Consider the following 19,970-nt stretch of genomic DNA (forward strand, 5'->3'; position numbering starts at 1 on the left):
AATAAATGTGCAGTCACTCGAGCGTTATGGGGACCTATTGGGTTGTGAATAGTAGGTCCTAAAACCAAAAAAAGTTAAGTAAAGTTTTCCATTTTAGAGGGGACTTTTCATTTATAATTTAATTTTCCATTTCCAACAATCGTTTTTTAGACTATAGCGCCATCTATCCATAATTCGAAAAACTGTCTCGAATAAAAGTTACTTATTTTTACGTAGGGAATCCAAATCTGCTATAAAAAATGGGGACTCGCTCCCATTTAAGATTTTAAAGTAACCTCCCACCCCACCTCTGTGGGGTGTCATGTTTGGTGCCATTCGATACATTTTTCAAAAATATTGAATAAGTGTATTTTTCAGTTTTTAGATCTAATGTTCATTTCGCGAAATATTGCGGGATCCATATTTAAAATTTTAAATCTACCCCTACCACTCTCCGTGGGAAGTCATGTTTGGTATCATTCGATAGATTTTTGAAAAATATTGAGCTGGTATTTTTTAGTTTTTCGATCTGTCATTCATTTCGCCAAACATAAATATTCCCTTTTTTCTTGTGAAACTTTGAGACTCCCCATTTCCTTACGCCCCTCTCAAATCGTCAGATTTTTGAAATATACACTGTTTTGCATGTACTTAACTTACCTTATCTTAATCTGATGATTTCGAGTTTTTCTAAGGATAGATTTTTTTGTTCGGCCTCCCCTTAACGAACTCCCCTGCATTAAGAGCCAATATATGGTAGAGATACGTTTTCAGGGTACAAGGTTTCTCTCCATGTAATAATCTGACGCGCTCGAGTAACTGCAAAAATCCCGCTTGTGCTCCCCTACCATTAGTAAAATATGCATTACAAATTAGTTTCTTTTCTGACAAGTTACTCTTACCCTTGAAAACCAGTATAAAATAATAAAATTATAATATTTATAATAAATAGGTATAATATAATATTTACAGCTGCGGTCATGACTGCTCCAACTTATGTTTCTCGGTCCCTCAATCATTGTATCATAATTGTAATTAAAACAATAATTTTCAATGTACGTAGAATTATAAACAGCTGCCAAACGGTTGATCTCGGGTCCAATAGACTCGTTTAACATAATATTACACAACGTGTCCAAACTGTTATTTTCATTATACTGAGCAGCCTCGGCGAATTGAGACGACAATCTCAAGAAGAAGGTAGACATATCCAAAGAGTTATTAACGTTCTCAGTTATATCACCACACAAATTGAATAGTTTGTTAAGATTTCTCTGGCCATCTTCGGTGAGCAGAAGAGCTTCAACTTGCGAAAAACTTTCCTTTATGATTGTGGGACAATTGTCGTTACTGGCTCGTAGAGAATCTACTACCACATTATAGTATTCTAAAATAAAGAAAATAAAACTATAAATGCATGGTATAAAGATAGTATATGCGGATGGTTGATTAACATTATGAAATAATAAATCCGTGATACCATTTAAGGGCACAATGTAAATGTTAAACAGTTAACTAGTGGTTATTTATTATTCTCATTATAATATAACTCTCACGGATAAAAATGTTACATATTTTTAAATCATCATGTGAAGTTAATTTTTTTGAGCTGTAATCCTTAATACCCCCTGTGTCATATAAATATAATTTCTTTCTACTAAATAGTCCTGTCGCCAGGGGGACGGGGTACAACAGCCTCCTTTATTCAGATGGACTTACCCAAGTTTTTTATGTATTTTGACCCGTAGAACACGATTTTTTTGGGTAACAGTTGATCCGGATGTCGAAAAGATTGTTTTAAACAAAGAAATTTAGGAATTACATAACAGCGATTTTTTGCAAAACGAAACGCTTTTTCGTATTTTCTGGGTCATTCTAAGCAAAAAATGTTCCTACAAGTTTTTTGTAGGATGCATAGTTTTCGAGACAAACGCGGTTGAACTTTAAAAAAATCAAAAAATTACAATTTTTGAACCCAAATAACTGTTGATTAAAAAATAAAAATAGCAATTCTGCTTACCGAATTTGAAAGTTCAAGTCAAATTCTATCGGTTGTGATTATTTGCATTGCTAAAAATTATTTTTTTTATTGTTAAACAACGCTATAAATACATAGTGCTTGAGTGATGTTTTAAATGCATCTCTCATTTAAAATCGAACGAGTAGGCGCGCCTACAAACACTCAATTTCTACGTAGCATGCATTAAAACGCTTGCATTGGGCACGGGAAATACTATTTGTTTATAGCTAGTTAAACCGGTACAATTTGACTTGAGTTTTCAAAAATGCAGTAAGCAGAATTGCTATTTTATTTTTTGGTTAAAAGTTATTCGGGTACAAAAATTGCAATTTTTCGATTTATTGAAAGTTAAACCGCGTTTATCTCTAAAACTATGTATCCTACGAAAAGACTTGTCAGAACATTTTTTGCTTAGAATGACCCAAAAAATACAAAAAAAAAAGTTTTGTTTTGCGAAAAATCGCTGTTGTGTAATTCCTCAAGTTCTTTGTTTATAACAATCTTGTCGACATCCGGATCAATTGTTACCCAAAAAATTCGCATTCTACGGGTCAAAATATATAAAAAAAACTTGGGTAAGTCCATCTAAATAAAGGAGGCCGTTGTACCACCCCTGGCGACAGGACTAAAATGCTCAATCGGATTTATATCTGTTATGGGCAATATGGTGGCCAATATAATTTTTAAATTGACTCTCGTCAAGGTAAATGTTCACTATTTACTCCAGGGTAATAAGCTAGAAACGGACCATGTTCGGGATACTCAAAGATCCAGGTAGCTGACTATATTTTTAGTTATTGTAGACCTATAGGAAGAAAACCTACCTGTTTCCTGCCTAGAGTTCGCGTCCGTTTTTTAATTATTAGTTTTTCACCAAAAGTTGGGTATTGGGGTACTTAACAAACCCTCAAAATTTGAGACCGATCCCTTAATTATTTTAAGAGTTATTCTAATTATTTATTGTTTATCCCAGACACCTTTATTTTGTCAATAACGTAACACAGAAAATAATGTAGAAAACTGATGCTATCAAAATGTACTAAAAAAGGATAAAAACTAAAGATAAAAGATCTAATATAGTCAAAAATCCTAATACCAAATTTGTGAAATTTTGTAGTTTATAAACATTTAGAATAACTTTAAAAATATTGTCGGTAGAAAAAATCATTTTACATATTAGAAAATCTGGTAGTATACACAAATTTTTAAAAATGTAGTCCAATTGGTTACTAGTCGTGGTAAGTGAAGGAGAAGCTGGGAGCCGACAAATGCACGAGTTCAAAAACTACAAAAAGCAACTTAAAACTACTATCATTTTATCTCACAATAAAACACTGAAAAACGTTTATTTTCTATACTTCCACAAAATTTATTACAACTATGTTATTACTACAGCTGTTTCGGCAAAGTGCCTTTCTCAAGTGATATATTTTACAATGTGTTTGCCTTTTTAAGTCTTTAACTGAAGAGGTTGCGGAGTGGGGAGCTGTTTGTCTCGAGTTGGTCATTCAGAATTATATCTGTATTTTTCAATTTATTAATTTCCATTGATTCTAAAAGTGATAGCTTAAGGCCTTTATTTTGAATATGTAGAATTTGAAACTATTCATTAAAAGAATGATTATGATCTAGAAGGTGAAGTGCGTATGTAGAAGTGTCTGTTTTTCTATTGTTGAAAGCCCTTTTGTGTTCTGCTATCCGTTTGTCAAAAGTTCTGCCAGTTTGACCGATGTAAGTTTTCGGACAGTCACCACAAGTTAGTTTGTACACACCACTCTGTAGTTGCTTTCTCTTTCGGCTTTTATTGTTTTTAATATGTTTGCTTAAGTTGTTGTTAGTTCTGAAAGCTGGTGTTATTCCTTTCTTTTTTATGTATCTGGCTATTTTTGTTGTTATTTTGCCAGTATATGTGAGAGAGCAGAAGGTACTGGGTTCTTTCTGTGATGGTTGATACACTAATTTCAAGGAATTCTTATGGAGTTTTTGGTTTAAAATGTTGTTAACTGTTTGTTCGTTATAGCCATTGTTTACTGCTATTTGTCTAATGATATTTAGTTCTGTCTCGAAGTTATTTTTTGTCAGAGGAATTTCTGTCAGTCTATGTATCATGCTATGGTAGGCTGCTAATTTGTGTTGTGTAGGATGGGATGATAAATTGTGTATAGTTGTGTCAGTATGGGTAGCTTTATGATATACGGAGAACTCATGTTTGTTGTGTAGTCTGGTAATCGTTACATCTAGAAAGTTTATGGAATTATTCTGTTCTGTTTCTATCGTGAACTCAATATTACTATGAAGTGAATTAATGTATGATAGAAATTGGTCAAGTTGTCTGTTAGTTCCTGTAAAGCAGACTAGTATGTCATCCACGTATCTCCACCAATATAAGAACTGTTTAAATACGGGGTGTTTAGAAATTGTTGTTTCAAGTTGGTTCATAAATATATCTGATAGTAATGGGCTTAGAGGATTACCCATAATAAGTCCTGCACTGTTGTTTGTGTAAATTTGATTAGTGAATTCAAAATAGTCTTGATTTATGCAAATTTCAAGAAGGTGTAAAATTTCAGATGCAATGATCGGATTTGTACTATTATGTTCTAAAAGGTTTTTAACTAAGGAAATTTGCATAAATCAAGGCTATTTTGAATTCAATAATCAAATTTACACAAAAAAACAGTGCAGGACTTATTATGGGTAATCCTCTAAGCCCATTACTATCAGATATATTTATGAACCAACTTGAAACAACAATTTCTAAACACCCCGTATTTAAACAGTTCTTATATTGGTGGAGATACGTGGATGACATACTAGTCTGCTTTACAGGAACTAACAGACAACTTGACCAATTTCTATCATACATTAATTCACTTCATAGTAATATTGAGTTCACGATAGAAACAGAACAGAATAATTTCATAAACTTTCTAGATGTAACGATTACCAGACTACACAACAAACATGAGTTCTCCGTATATCATAAACCTACCCATACTGACACAACTATACACAATTCATCATCCCATCCTACACAACACAAATTAGCAGCCTACCATAGCATGATACATAGACTGACAGAAATTCCTCTGACAAAAAATAACTTCGAGACAGAACTAAATATCATTAGACAAATAGCAGTAAACAATGGCTATAACGAACAAACAGTTAACAACATTTTAAACCAAAAACTCCATAAGAAAGCCTTGAAATTAGTGTATCCACCACCACAGAAAGAACCCAGTAACTTCTGCTCTCTCACATATACTGGCAAAATAACAACAAAAATAGCCAGATACATAAAAAAGAAAGGAATAACACCAGCTTTCAGAACTATCAACAACTTAAGCAAACATATTAAAAACAATAAAAGCCGAAAGAGAAAGCAACTACAGAGTGGTGTGTACAATTATTATTACAAAAAATTATTATTATTATACAAAAAATTATTTTTTCTCAAAAATTCATTATTTTAATCATACTACCGTTATTGATCATAGAAAAAGTTAAGGTATAATTTAATAAATAAATTATCTTTAATAAATAATTTTCTAATAAAAACCATTTATTTATTAAAGTGTACTTTAACTTTTTCTGTGATCATTAATGATAATATGATTAAAAAATAGATTTTTGTAAAAAATATTTTTTCAAGCATTGTTTAAACAAATTAGACTGTTTATTAATTAATAAATTTATAAACATATGCATGTTTGTAATGTACGTAGAAATTACATACAAATTAAAAAAGAAAGATCAAAACCCATTGAGTTGATCCGGAGATACAGAAAATTATATTCGTTTGAAATTGTTTTTTCGGTATTTTAACTCGATAGATTTGTAGGTTCCTCCTAGTAATCGTTTGAACTACATTTTTGAAAAATCGTAGAGGGTGCTGTGAAGGTAAAATGTTTGTGCAATTTTTTTAAGCAAAAATACAAATCTCATTCTTTAAAATGGCATTAATGAGATTCCTAAGATGTTATAAACAAATTAGCTATGAATTTAAAAAAAATATGGCTAACTTTGTCCCAAATGAACCCAGGCTAAATTTTTTATTTGAAAATTCGTGTTGAAATACTGTCTTTTCGAATATATAAAAATATTGTTTCTACGGACAACATTTTTAAAGTTATTCTAAATGTTTATAAAATACGAAATTTCAAAAATTTGGTATTAGGATTTTTGATAATATGTAATAATTATTTTTTATCTTTTTTAATAAATTTTGATACTATCACTGTTCTACTTTCATTTGGCATACTCAGACTTTGGCAAACTATCTTCATTATTTTCTGTCTTATCTTATTGAAAAGTAAAGGTCTCTGAGATAAACAAATAGAACAACTCTTAAACTAATTAATGGACTGGTCTCAAATTTTGAAGGTTTGTTAAGTACCTACGCCAATACCCAACTTTGGATGAAACATTAAAGTTCTAAGGTAGTTTTAGTAAAAGTTATTAACAAATAACCATTTTCACTTATTTTGCAGTTTGAGTAGCCACAAATTAACTTTTTAACTTTCAAAAATCGGCATTTTGAACGATTTTCAATGTTCTAAAAAACTGAATTTTGTAATTTTATGTCAACTATTTATCTTTTGAATGGAGTGCAAAAAATCGAAAAAATCGCCATTTTTGCACTAAATTGTTAATAATTAAAAAACGGACGCGAACTTTAGGCAGGAAACAGGTAGGTTTTCTTCCTATAGGTCTACAATAACTAAAAAAGTAGTCAGCTACCTGGATCTGTGAGTGTCCCGAGAAAATTCTTATTACTCTGGACTAATTCTAGCGACATAAGGACGTGCGTTATCGAGCATTTCTAAAATATTTTTAATGTATATATATGCTAGTTGGCATCCACCCAATCACCTCCACACGTTTGGAGTGGTGTCCTTTCAGAGTAATTCCGCTCAATAGCACTATGTCGCCACCACTAAATGCATGAGGTTACAACAGACATACCGTTCGCTAACTATTCTGTAGATAAAGGTTTTGTCAATCTCGCTTCCATATGGTGAACGATATAGCAGATATAACCTCATACCGAGCGTTAATTTTCGTGGGGCGGTATAGTGCTATGGACTGGAAACTGGTATTTCTTGGAAAGATATACCAAACTTGTGGAGGTGATTGGGAGAATGACAGCTAAAATGTACATTAAAAACATAGATCATGTTTTGCTATTTGTCAACCATATTGGATATGATATATTCGTGCTAAAGCACGATAATGCATATCTTTATGTGCTAGAATAGTGTGTTAATACTTACCTTGATGAGATTCAATTTAAAAATTACATGGTTACTAAATAGCCCATATTAGATTCAAATCATTGCTCATTCAGTGCTCGATCGAGCACTATAAAACATTGCATTCGGAAAAAAATCCTATTCCTATGACACTGGGGGGCTAAGCATAGCAACACAAAAAACTTCACTTTACTTGTTATATTAAGATTATGCAATATTTTTGTCGGTGAGTATATAAACAAATTGATTAAATAAAGATGTAAAATTTACTATTTTACTTGGGGAATAAGCCACAATTTAGCGAATAAGATGAAATTAAATTTATTTACTTCCACTTCGGAAATTATTATCGAAATACAATATAACATTTAAAAATTAAACAAATTTTGTTTATGTTGTTTGGTAAAAAAATTCTTCTAATACCTAATTTATCTGACTTAATATTCAATCTGACTTATTCTTATTGGCTCTTCAGACATAGGTATATTATCCATTTTAAAGTAGATGACTTTCAAATGATATTGTCAATATGTTGCTTTCCTAGGACGACTTATACGTTAAGAATATCCGTCATAAAAATTGTAGCATGTAATTTAATTTAATCTGACTTATTCTTATTGTCTCTTCAGACATAGGTATATTATACATTTTAAAGTAGATGACTTTCAAATGATATTGTCAATATGTTGCTTTTCTAGGACGACTTATACGTTAATAAAAATTGTAGCATGTAATTTAATTTAATCTGACTTATTCTTATTGGCTCTTCAGACATATAGGCCAATCAAGTTAGGTTTTTTCTAGACATAACGGAAAAGACGAGGTTTGATAGTTGAAATGTGTAGTATGAGATATTACAAAAAGACTACCATCTTGGGATTCATCAATTTTTTAGTGGAACATTTTTTAAATAAACAATCAAAACGTCAAACTTAGTTTTTTGCTCATAACTTAAAAACTTGTTTATTTAGAAATTTGACGTCCACAGATAACTTTTTTATAAAAAAAAGATACATCGAATGAGATATGCTAAATGAAAATCGGTTAATAAACAAAAAAGTTATTGCAAAACGGAAGACAAAATCACTGTTTTTGAATATTGTTAATAACAATTTTATTGTTTATTAGAATGTGTTTTAATATAACTAAAATTGAGGGCATTATGGTGTTTGAATGGTGTACAAAAAATGGTCCAGGTCTGTTAAATAGTTTTCGCAAAATTGAATTTGTTTATAAAATTTTTTGAAAAACGAGCTAAGTTCTGAGGCTGGTCCAGTTAATATGGCTGAATGTATCTCAATAATCCGGGGCTCATTTCCTTCGTTAAGATGTATACTAACAGCGTATGAAAAAAAAAAAGTAAAAAAAGATGACATATACGTACACAAAATTATTTGTTAATAAATAGCAGTTTTTAAGCTTATAAACAATTACAATAATTTCGTAGAAATTAGATCAAATTAAATGGCAATAAAAAATACGGAAAGCTGGTTAAAATACACAACTTGTAAAAAAAAATTTTAGGTCGTACGACCCTTGGGGTCTGAGATAGCCCCTTTTTTTTGAAAAAATCACTGTTACGTTAATTAACAACGCTAAGATCTGAAATTAACCAATATTTTATAAGAAAAGTCAAAGTTTTTAACAAAGTTTTTAGCAAGAAAAAATGTTAAAAATTGTTTAAACAGTAGTGTTATAAACAAAAAGTATTTTGCGTTCCGACTAAAGTAAAAAATATCGGGCGTAGTCGACTGACTGAATAGTGGGCGCGCTTGGCGACCGGCAGCAACTCCTAAAATTACGTTATACCGACCACAAAAATCAACTTTAAAGTGAATAACAAATTTTCGTCATTCCTTATGTTTTCGAGGTCTCGTAATCCAAATATGGAGTTTATTTTTTTCTAGAATTAGTAGAACAGGTTCAAAAATCAAATTTTATGCCAAAATGCGATAAATGAATTTTGATGATTTTTCAATTTTAACTCACTGTATTTTTGGTGGCTGTAAATATTTTCTTTTGAAAATTTGTTACAAAATTTGTTTTGATAATTTGACATTTATGACATTGTTTAACATCGGATGATTATGAATTCTTCTATTAACTTGTGTTTTTCTTTGTCATCTTCTATTGTTTCTGGTACTTCACATATGTATATTTCTACATTCTTCAATATTTCGTTTCCTTGTTTAATAAATTCCTCAATTGTGCACACTTTAAAAATAATATCGTTTACGTATATTTTTACTTTACGTACTGCATTCTCTACCGCCAGCTTATCAAGCTGTGCCAACATTTGGTTTAAATCAAAATGATTGAATCCTGTGGCTATGCTCTTGCTGCACTTTATTTTGTTTTTGACCCTAATGCTTAGTCTTGGTAAGATTAGTTCTGCTCCAAAAGACAAAATTGGTAGTCTATGCGCCTCTAAATTATTTAGTACCTTTCTTACTGTCTGTTTGGGGGCTTCTGGCTGTAGTGTGAGTTCACTTTCTGCCTTCGTTTGCCTTGCTTCCTTCTTTTTTTTCTCTTGCTTGAGCTCGTGTTATAGCTAATATATGGGTATTGTCTATGTATAGGTTCTTTAGTTGATGTAATGTTATTCTTAAAAGACTGTCTGCATAGTTATTTTTCCCTGTTATATACTCTATTTCGAAATCGTATTCCTCTAAATCTAATCTGATTCTTGTAAGTTTCGAAGTTGGTTCTTTCATTGCCAATAAATGTGTTAGTGGTTTATGACCCGTTTTGACTAAAAATGTTGGTGCTCCATATAAATAACATTTGAAATGATTAATTCCCCAATGAATCGCTAGTAATTCCTTAACGATTATAGGTTTATTACATTCTCCTTTATTTAAACTTCTTGATGCGTATGCTATTGGTAGGTCTATTCCGTTATAATCTTGACATAAAATTGCTGAACAACTCTCGTTGGATGCGTCTGTTGTTAGGATGAATTGTTTATTGAAATCTGGATATTTTAGGATCGGTGGCTTCATCAGAGATGATTTAAGCTTATTGAATGCTTTTTCACATTCTTCTGACCAAAAAAATTCTACTCCTTTTCTTGATAATCTGTTGAGTGGTCTGCATATTTCAGCAAAATTTTGAATAAAACGTCTATAATAGTTACAAAATGCTACGAATATTTTTGTTTCTTCCGCTGTCTTAGGTGTCGGGTATTGTTCAATCGTTGCATATTTCGCTTTGTCTGGTGATACTCCTTCCTGGGAAAGATCATGACCTAAATATGTTACTTCTCTTCTAAAAAATTGACATTTTCCTGGGTTAAGTTTCAGATTGAATTTTCGACATGTCTCGAATGTCTTTTTCAGGTTGTCTAGGTGATGTTTTTTAGATATTCCTATTACTACTATATCGTCCATGTAAAGAAATGCTTTGTCCGGTGTTAATCCTGAAAATGCTATTGACATCATCCTTGAAAAGCTATTTGGGCTTACATTTAATCCAAAAGGTAATCTCGTAAATTGAAATGCTCCATTTTCCGTGCTAAACGATGTGTATTTTCTCGATGATTTTTCTAATGGTATCTGGTGAAAACCTGACATTAAGTCTATAACTGAAAACCATTTTGCTCTTCCTAGTTGATCTAATATCGAGTCTATCCTTGGTAAAGTAAATTTGTCTGTGACTATTTTCTTGTTCAGTTGTCTAAAATCTATGCATAATATCCATGCTTTATTTTCATCTCTCGCTTTTTTTGGTACCAGCACTACTGGGATGTTGTATTCTGATGTGGACGGTTCTATTATTCCTTGGTCTCTCAGTTTTTGTACTTGTCGGTTTAATTCCTCTGTTTGTGCATGAGGTGTCCTATAGTTTTTAATATATACCGGAGTTTGGTCTTTAACTCTCAGTTTCTGCTCGTAGAAGTTGTTACATGTTAGCATGTCATGCCTTAGGGAGAATATATCTGAATAATATTCGCATAAAGATCGCACTTATCGCGTATGTATTCTGGAATGTCTAACTTCAATCATTCCCGTAATTCCTTTTTCCTGTCCTTGCTGTCGTTGGTTAGTCTATATATATTGAATAATTTAATGTCTAATGTTTTGATTGCGTTTGTCTCTACTTTTATTGTTTCGTAGGTTGTGTTCAAAATTTTGATGTACGGATTATTCTTGAAATAATTGCTGTCGCTATGAATATTCCTGGTTGTATTTCCTGTTGTTTCACTATCGTGTCATTCTTCAGCGTTTGAAAAATTTTTACGATTCTGTAAATTTCACATCTGGGCGGTATTATTATCATGTCATTATCTATATTATCCAAAATGTTCGTACTAATGTAACAATCGTTGTCCTCTTTAATGTGAATTTTAAGGTTAGCGTAGTCTAGTATGCATTGAAAGTTTGAAATAAAGTCTCTCCCGATGATTCCGTCGGTTGGAATAAGAAAGCTAGGTTCAACTAATTGAAAGATATGCTCAAATCGAGATCCTTTTACTTCTAGTGTTGTTTCAACTTTTCCCATTGTTTGTAATCTCCTTTAGTTACTCCTTGTATTTTCGCCTTTGTGTTTGGTTTCACATGTTCCTTCATAAAATCTTGTGAACATTTCAGTATTGAAATATCGGCTCCTGTGTCTATGATAAAGGTATTTGTGTTTTCTAGGATTCCTGTTTTCATTCGTACAAAATTCGTTAGGTTTAAGTCGAAGTTGTAAATATTATATTCCACTTCTGACTGTGTACTTTTCTTGTTTCGTTCATTCAGAATCCCAACTGCTGGTTTTCTGGTTCCTCTTGGCTGTCCTCTAACTCAAGTAGCCTTACGTTTCTGTTACGTCCTCCTCTCTGGTTCCCTCTGTACGTTTGGTTGTTAAATTTTCTATATCCTCTGTTCGAATAATTCCGTTGGTTTTCTGTTGCTTCTCCCTCATTCCGTTGTCCGAAGTTATTTCTTCTTCCTCTATCGTATTTGTTATGGTATCGTCTTCGATATTGCTGTTGTCCTCTCCTATATTCATAGTTCATCCTATAATTGAACACTCTTCCCTGTGTGTTCTCCTCTGTCGTATCAATCGATAAAAATTTAGATACTACTTCCTGCGGTGTTGTGAAGTTACCTGCCTCCAGTATTAACTTAGCTCTATCCGTATTAACGTTTCGTTTCATTGTTGCTACAACTGTTTCCGTTGTGTATTTTTTCGCTAATTCCAATGGCATTCCTTCTGCTATGTATGCTACCTTCAACTGTTCCGCTAGTTCCTCTACTTCAGATGCGTACACTGCTGCATCTTTGCTTCCTTGTCCTTTCTTTGCTAACTTGTCTATTATCGTTTTCGGATTGTCGTCTCTTAATTCTTTCTTCAGTGCCGCGGCTATAAGTGGGATCGTATCCTCTGTAGTTATCTGGTTTCTAGCCTTATTGGTCAATCTTGTTTTTATTAATGTTATCGCTGTTTCTTCATGTCCTTCTCCTATTTTTCCTAGTAGTTCTAATGCGTCTAAAAATGGTTGTAGTTTACCTGCGCTTCCATCAAACTCGTTCGGCAATACGTTGCTTGCAATATTCAAAAATTCGTTAATTGTCAGAGCCATGTTTAATATTTTTATATCTTGTTTTACGTCGCCTTTTCCCTCTTCTATTTCCTCGTTAATTTTTTCCTCTATCTCTTCGTCACTTTTTTCCTCTTCTACTTCTTCGTCACTTTGTTCTTCCTCTACTTCTTTGTCGATTGGCTGATGTATTGAACTTGGAACTACTGTTCTTAAGTTTACAGCTTGAAATGAGCGTATAATTTTGTCTCTTATTCTTCCGAAATATTTGTTGCACGCTTCTCTTTGTCTGTCCGATAGCGCTTCCCAATTTTTCTTTGTTAAGTGTGTGAATTTGTTATACAATTTAATTAACTGTGTCGTTACTTCTTCTTGTATATCCTTAGATTTAGGCACTTTCTTCTTCAAGACCCTTCTACTTTGTCTTGTTACTTCTTGCGTAATCTCCTCAACTATTTTGACGAAGTCTTCCCAAGTAACTTTGTTGCTACTCATTTATTCATAATTTTCCTATCCTTATTTCTGTACTCGTAACGAACGCATAAATTTGACAGTCTTACGAGGTATAGTAAATATATATAAAATATTATGTCAAAAATAGTAAAAATATAGTAAATTGCAATAAAAATCATTATATCAATCAATATAAATCACCATAAAAATCAGTAGACCAATCAAAATGTAATAAAAATCAGTAGGTAAAATAATAATTGGATAAAAAGTCGGTAAAGATAAAAATATATTCTAGTAAATATGTATATAAAAATCATATAAAAATGTATCATTGCGTCCTATAAATAACCATAATATTTGTGAAAAAAAAATCACTATAATACCAATAAGGTAATTAAAATAGAATAGGTAGATAAAAATAGGTAAAACTTAAAAGATTATGTGCATCTTAAATTGCGATTATATTACTTTATTATATGATTATACGAATCAGGACTAATATCGTGGAAATAGCATAAGAACAGATAATATAGACTTACCACTTTTACACGTCTGTGTTCGTATCACCAAGAGTCCTCGCTACACGTCCCATACCATTGTCCATTTTCCATCCTCAGCTCCGCGTCGGCCTGATGTCTCCATTCTTTTTATATAGGTACCACACTGTTATCTAGGGTTTTCTCCATACTCGTCCCGTTTACCAGTCCTGTGTTCTTCCCTGGTCTTGGATCGCCATATGATGGCTCTTGGCTTCTGAGCCACCTCAGATAATTAAGGGGTGGTTACCCCCTACCATAAGGGTGGATGAAGTAACAATACTCACTGTGAAAACTGCATGCTTTGATGTGGTAATGTAGGTCAATCGTATTTATTATAAACAAACGTATTTGTTTTACCAAAGACATTTAATTATTAAAGAATTTGTCGTAATAAGATGATTACTGAGATGCAGTGTATCCCAATACACTATCTTCCAATAAAGTCGCCAAGAACGCAACTCATAAAAATAATATTGTCAATATAAATTATTTTAAAGTCTTCTATCTTAAAAAGTATCATCAGCATCATCATTTAACCTCTTCTGTCCACTGCTGGACATATTTCTCTCCCATTCTTCGCCACTCTTCACGGTTCTGTGCTTTTTGTTGTTACATTGTTAAAATGTATAATATGTCTGAATTGTCAATATGAATGAGTCAGGTTAAATTAAATTATTAGAGGACTTTTTTACCAAACAACACAAACAAAATTTGTTTAATTTATTAATATTATTAAATAAATATATTATATTAAATAGGTAATTGTATAAGGTGCCACAAAGAAATAGCTTCAGAACAACATAAAGATGTAAAAATATTAAAATATTGTTTCTCAAAGTTTTATTGTATTATTAATTAATTAATGTCCGACTGGTATATTATTTGACAAATAATGACATGATTTCGAAGTCAGTTAAGTATAATATAATGCCCTAGGGCGTTATTTTCAAAAATGCCGCCATAGGGCATTAAATTTAAATAACTAGTTAAATACTGTCAAGTAGACAAATAACAACCTAATTAAAACTATGCTTACCACAAGTACGTTACGACTATTATTGCTGGTAAATGTACTTATTTGAAAACTAATTAATTCAGAATCAATTCAAATTTTTTGCATATAAAGAATAATTTAGTCGGGCATTAAATGTTGAAGGCACCACGGGTATTATAGATAATAACGCTTTCGGTCAACGTATATCCCTCGGCTCAACGGGCCTAAGTACATACACCACCGGGCAGGTATATACCATTGACCTCAAGCGTTATTATATTTATAATACCCTTGGTACCTTAATAACTATAGTACGTTTGGAAATACCCATTATAAAAGGTTACCTGAAAAATTTAATTTTGCAAGAAGCGGTGCACTTGAAGATACGGCTCCATGAACCAAATGGGGGTACTTTTGGCGTACCCAGGCGGCCAAGTTTCCGGGGTAAGAACCCCCGAAAACAATCCATTTTACATTATCGGTCAGGTTGTGTTGTTCATTCATAGCTTCAATGAAAAATGCTATATCGGCTAGAGCTTGCTGACTTGTTAAATATACAAGATTCTCAGTACTTAGATCTCTAAAAAATAAAATTTTTATACAGGGTGTCCAGAAACTCTACCGACAAACGAAGACAGGATATTCTTCAGATAATTTTAAGATAATTTAACCCAATTCACTTAGTCCGAAAATATTTCCCAATGAAGCTAGAACTCTTTGAAGATGGCGTCTTGTAATTAGTTTTTCTTAAATACCTCCAGAACGCTTCTATTTAGAAAAACAAAAATTGGTACGCGTATTTATCTTCAAGATATAAATCTAATTCACCCATTGCAAATTTCTAGTACCGATCATAGGCGTCCGTTTTGGGTAGGGCAACGGTTATTTCATCCCACAACTTTTTTATCTTTAACTTTTATGCATTTCTCATACTGGATTATTAAATTGGGAAGTATCTTAGGGTACTCTTGCAAAGGTACTCTTGTTTTAAAGCGGTAGGACACACCGTTTTCTAGAAAAATCGATTTGAAAATTTTTCGCTTTTTGAATTAAAAAAAAAATTAAAAAAAAAACTGTTTAGAAAGACGAAAACTGGTACAATTATTTATATTCCAGAGATAAATCGATTTCATTAATTGCGAATTTTTAGTATTGGTCATAGGCGTCCGTTTTGGGTAGGTCAACCGTTATTTTATAGCATAACTTTTTGTCTTGAATTTTTGAGCATTTTTGACACTAGATTATTAAATTATGAGGTATTAGAGTACTAAAAGTTACTCTTACTTTATGTTGGTAAAATACTTCGTTTTTTGTTGAAAAGTTCTTTAAATTTTTTTTTTTCAAATTCAAAAAACGAAAAACTTTCAAAGCGATTTTTCTAGAAAACGGTGTGTCCTACCGACTTAAATTAAGAGTACCTTTTAGTACTAGAATACCTCACAATTTAATAATCCGGTGTCAAAAATGCATAAAAGTTAACGACAAAAAAGTTATGCGATAAAATACCCGCTGCTCTACCCAAAACGCACGCCTATGACCGGTACTAGAAATTTGCAATGAATGAAATCCATTCATCTCTGAAAAGTAAATACGCATACCAATTTTCGTTCTTCTAAATAGAAGCGTTGTGGAGGTATCTAAGAAAAACTAATTTCATGACGCCATCTTCAAAGAGCTCTAGCTCCCTTAAGAAGCATTTTCGGACTAGGTTAATTGGGTTAAATTGTCTTAAGGAATCTGAGGAATCTCCTGTCTTCGTTTGTCGGTAGAGTTTCTGGACACCCTGTATATTTTGCCGTAGGATAAACTATTGTATATTAAAAAATCCACAAGAAAAAGAATGTCATTGTCATGGATAAAAAACAGGGTTGAGTATTTGATGGGATTGGTTGAGAAAAAAAAAAGAAGAGAGACCGTTCGTTGGGGGAAAATCACCCGTGTTGAGCTGCCCCCTCCTTGCAAAAATTAAAAAAAAATAGCGCTGATTTATGAGCTCCCCAGCAATACTTAAAAATAGGCATATTGAATCGATCTTTACGAATTACGAGCTGTTTATGAGCTCTCGGAGTGATATAGTTTTGATTTTTGACCTCATCCCCTTCACCCCCAAACAACCCTGTAATTGATTTAACTTAAAAAAAAATGCTGAGAGGAATTATTAAAATATATCGTATCGCGGATATAATTTAAATAGCTTATATATTCTAAGAATAAACTCAGAAATCACGCGCATTTTAATTATTGAGCTACAGCCCCTCTCAAAAAAGCCACCCCATCTTCCCAGCTTAAGAGAGAGTTGTACTTAAAATGAATACAATTAATTGTTTGGCGACTACATATCGTTTATTAATTTATTTATGAGCTCGCAAAATACGCGCATGTAGATCATTAAATTGCAATTTCTTTTGTATATTGCAGTCACTGATGGTAAAAATCAACTATTACCTTCAATTTCGGTGAACCTTAATCGATTTTTACGAAAATTTGTGAGTGGTTGGAGGATACCTCAAGAAACAAAAAATATGACATGGTGACACCTTGCGCCTTTACCCTGAGGGTGGATACCACACCTTCTAGGGGGTAAAAATTATTTTATTAAAAATCTCAAAAAATCTTTAATTTGCCAAAAACCAACTTTTTTAATTGTGCCTCTATATTCTTAAGGGTATAATAATGTTTAAATCATTAAAAATAATAAACAAAGACAAGAGCTTACTCCGTAGGATGGCTTTTACCATAGTATCTGTGCTCGAGATCGAACAAAATTGGTTTATATTTGCCAGCGTACGTGATCCATGATCCGTTAGTCATCCAGGAATCTGTTTCTTCTCCCTCTCCACCGATCATAAGAAAAGCAAGATTACCTTTACCATCAGAATAGTCACTATTCATGTAGTATCTCTGAAAAAAATACATAGTTTACTTAGTGAATTATGTATACTTGATTATCTACTAGAACTAGAATAAGAATAACAAAGTAGAAATAGCAAAGGGCAATATAATATGTCGTCCATTTAAGACAATGGCACGATGTATCGTCACTTATGGGTGTGAAAATTGGATAATAAATAAGAAGCACCTATTATTTAACACCACATCTGTCACACCAACTATTGTAAATATTGATAATGCAGGTAACAATGATGATGTTGTCATTCCGGAAGTAGTTTCATTTACCTCTTTACTATTCATTAGATAGATTACACCCAAGCTCACACGAATTGTAAAAAACGAGTTCAACATCAAAATACATAGGCGGCAAACCAGTGAAAACTATTATGATTAGCCTCTTTTCAAGGATGAAAAATAATTCACCAAAGGAGCTTTTGTCTGATGTAGTTTACGGTATAACACGTATTGGTTGTGGCAAACAATACGTTGGCCAAACCACTACACGAGTTAAAGATCGTATTACCTCTAATAAAAGTGATTGTAGATAATATCCTGACAAGTGCTCTTAAGCTACACAATGTTGTTAATGAATGCCATAATATAGAATTTAAGTCTTTAACAATTTTATCAAATGAAAAGAACAATCACAAAAGGTTTTTTCTTGAAAGGGCATTTATTTATCACAATGAACAGATAATTATTAAGAACAGATATTGAGCAATTAAGAGAGATCTATTCGTTTCTTTTTGAATCTGATAAAAACTTAAATGTCAATAAAGATTTTAGTCTAGATTCTAGCTCATAAAAATCTACATCTTTTCTGTCATAATTTTGACAATAAATTCACATACCTAATTGTCTCTAAAACCTTTCTGTGCGGATATCTTAAAATATAATGGTTCACTCTAAATTGAAGCGCTTATTGTATAAAGGGTATAAGTCCACAATACCTAGTTTTGAAATAAAAAGGGCACTCAAGGAGATGAAGAATAATAAATCGCCAGGAAAAGACGCGATAACTGTAGAAATGCTAAAAAATGGTGGGAAAACAACTAGAGAAGTTTTGTACGCACTTATGAATAAAATATTAATGACAAAACAAATACCCAACACTTGGAACGAAGTAGTAACATTGTTACCATTTAAGAAAGGAGATAAAAAGGATCTAAAGAATTACAGACCCATAACTTTACTAAATGTGATGTACAAACTATTAACCAAGATATTAACAAACAGATTAACAACTAAACTAGATGGATACCAGGCAAGAGAACAAACCGGATTTAGAAAGAGCTTCAGTACAAGTGACCACCTTTTAACGATGAAGATATTAATCGAAAAATCTAACGAATGTCATATCCCGCTATACATGGCATTTATTGACTTCGAAAAAGCATTTGATAGTGTGGAACACTGGGCAGTAAAGATTTCTCTACAAAACAGCAGACTAGACTACAGATATACCGACTTAATTACAAATATATATAATAAGGCAACAACAACTATTAAGCTAATGAAATAAACGGAGCCTATTAAAATAAACCGAGGAGTAAGACAAGGAGATACCATCTCGCTCAAGATATTCAACCAAGCACTAGAAGATGTGTTAAACAACTGCACTGGGATGGCTTGGGTATAAACATAAACGGGCAATATCTGAATCACTTACGTTATGCTGATGATATTGTATTAATAGCAGAAAGAAGTGAAGAATTACAAAGAATGATGGAAGAACTAGATAGAGAATCGACAAAGATAGGACTGAAGATGAATTACAGTAAAACAAAAACCATGACCAATCAACAAGAAGAACTAGTAATTACAGTGGCACAAACAAGAATAGAACAAGTAAAAGAGTATATATCTAGGACAAATCACTAGATTAAATAAAGAAAATCAGACCGAAGAAATAAAGAGAAGAATAAGATTGGCCTGGGCATCATTCGGAAAACTGTCTAATATTCTAAAAAACAGAAAATACGCGCAATACCTAAAAACAAGAATCTTCAATCAATGTATACTCCCTGTTTTAATATATGGCTCTCAGACATGGACGTTTACAAAAGAGAATATGGAAAAAATAGCAAAGACAGAAAGAGCCATGGAAAGACAAATACTGAACATTAAACTATCAGACAATAAAATAAACGAATGGATCCGTAACAAAACAAAAGTGAAAGATGTCTCTACCCAAGTAGCAAAGCTTAAATGGAAGTTCGCCGGACACACCCTACGGCAGAAGGATGAAAGATTGACTAAAATGATTATACATTGGAGACCGTGGAACCACAAACGAAAAAGGGGAAGGCCA

General features: G+C 32.3%; 2 protein-coding genes across 3 annotated transcripts in view; one reads left to right on the forward strand and one right to left on the reverse strand.

Moving 5' to 3' along the window:
* The window catches only part of LOC126890385 (prolactin-releasing peptide receptor-like), a 1,660,146-nt gene that overhangs the window by 1,369,371 nt on the left and 270,805 nt on the right, over window positions 1-19,970 (forward strand). The gene's annotated exons all lie outside the window — the stretch shown is intronic.
* LOC114335607 (putative serine protease K12H4.7) overlaps window positions 1-19,970 on the reverse strand; it is a 69,828-nt gene that overhangs the window by 37,584 nt on the left and 12,274 nt on the right. Inside the window, exons 3-5 of the mRNA XM_050659275.1 lie at window positions 17,484-17,668; window positions 15,112-15,347; window positions 950-1,366 (exon numbers count right to left, since the gene is read on the reverse strand). Of these exons, the coding sequence (XP_050515232.1) occupies window positions 950-1,366; window positions 15,112-15,347; window positions 17,484-17,668 (838 nt within the window). The remainder of the gene's footprint in view (window positions 1-949; window positions 1,367-15,111; window positions 15,348-17,483; window positions 17,669-19,970) is intronic.

The sequence above is a fragment of the Diabrotica virgifera genome, chromosome 8, assembly GCF_917563875.1.
Source record: "Diabrotica virgifera virgifera chromosome 8, PGI_DIABVI_V3a".
NCBI classification, from domain to species: Eukaryota; Metazoa; Arthropoda; class Insecta; order Coleoptera; family Chrysomelidae; genus Diabrotica; species Diabrotica virgifera.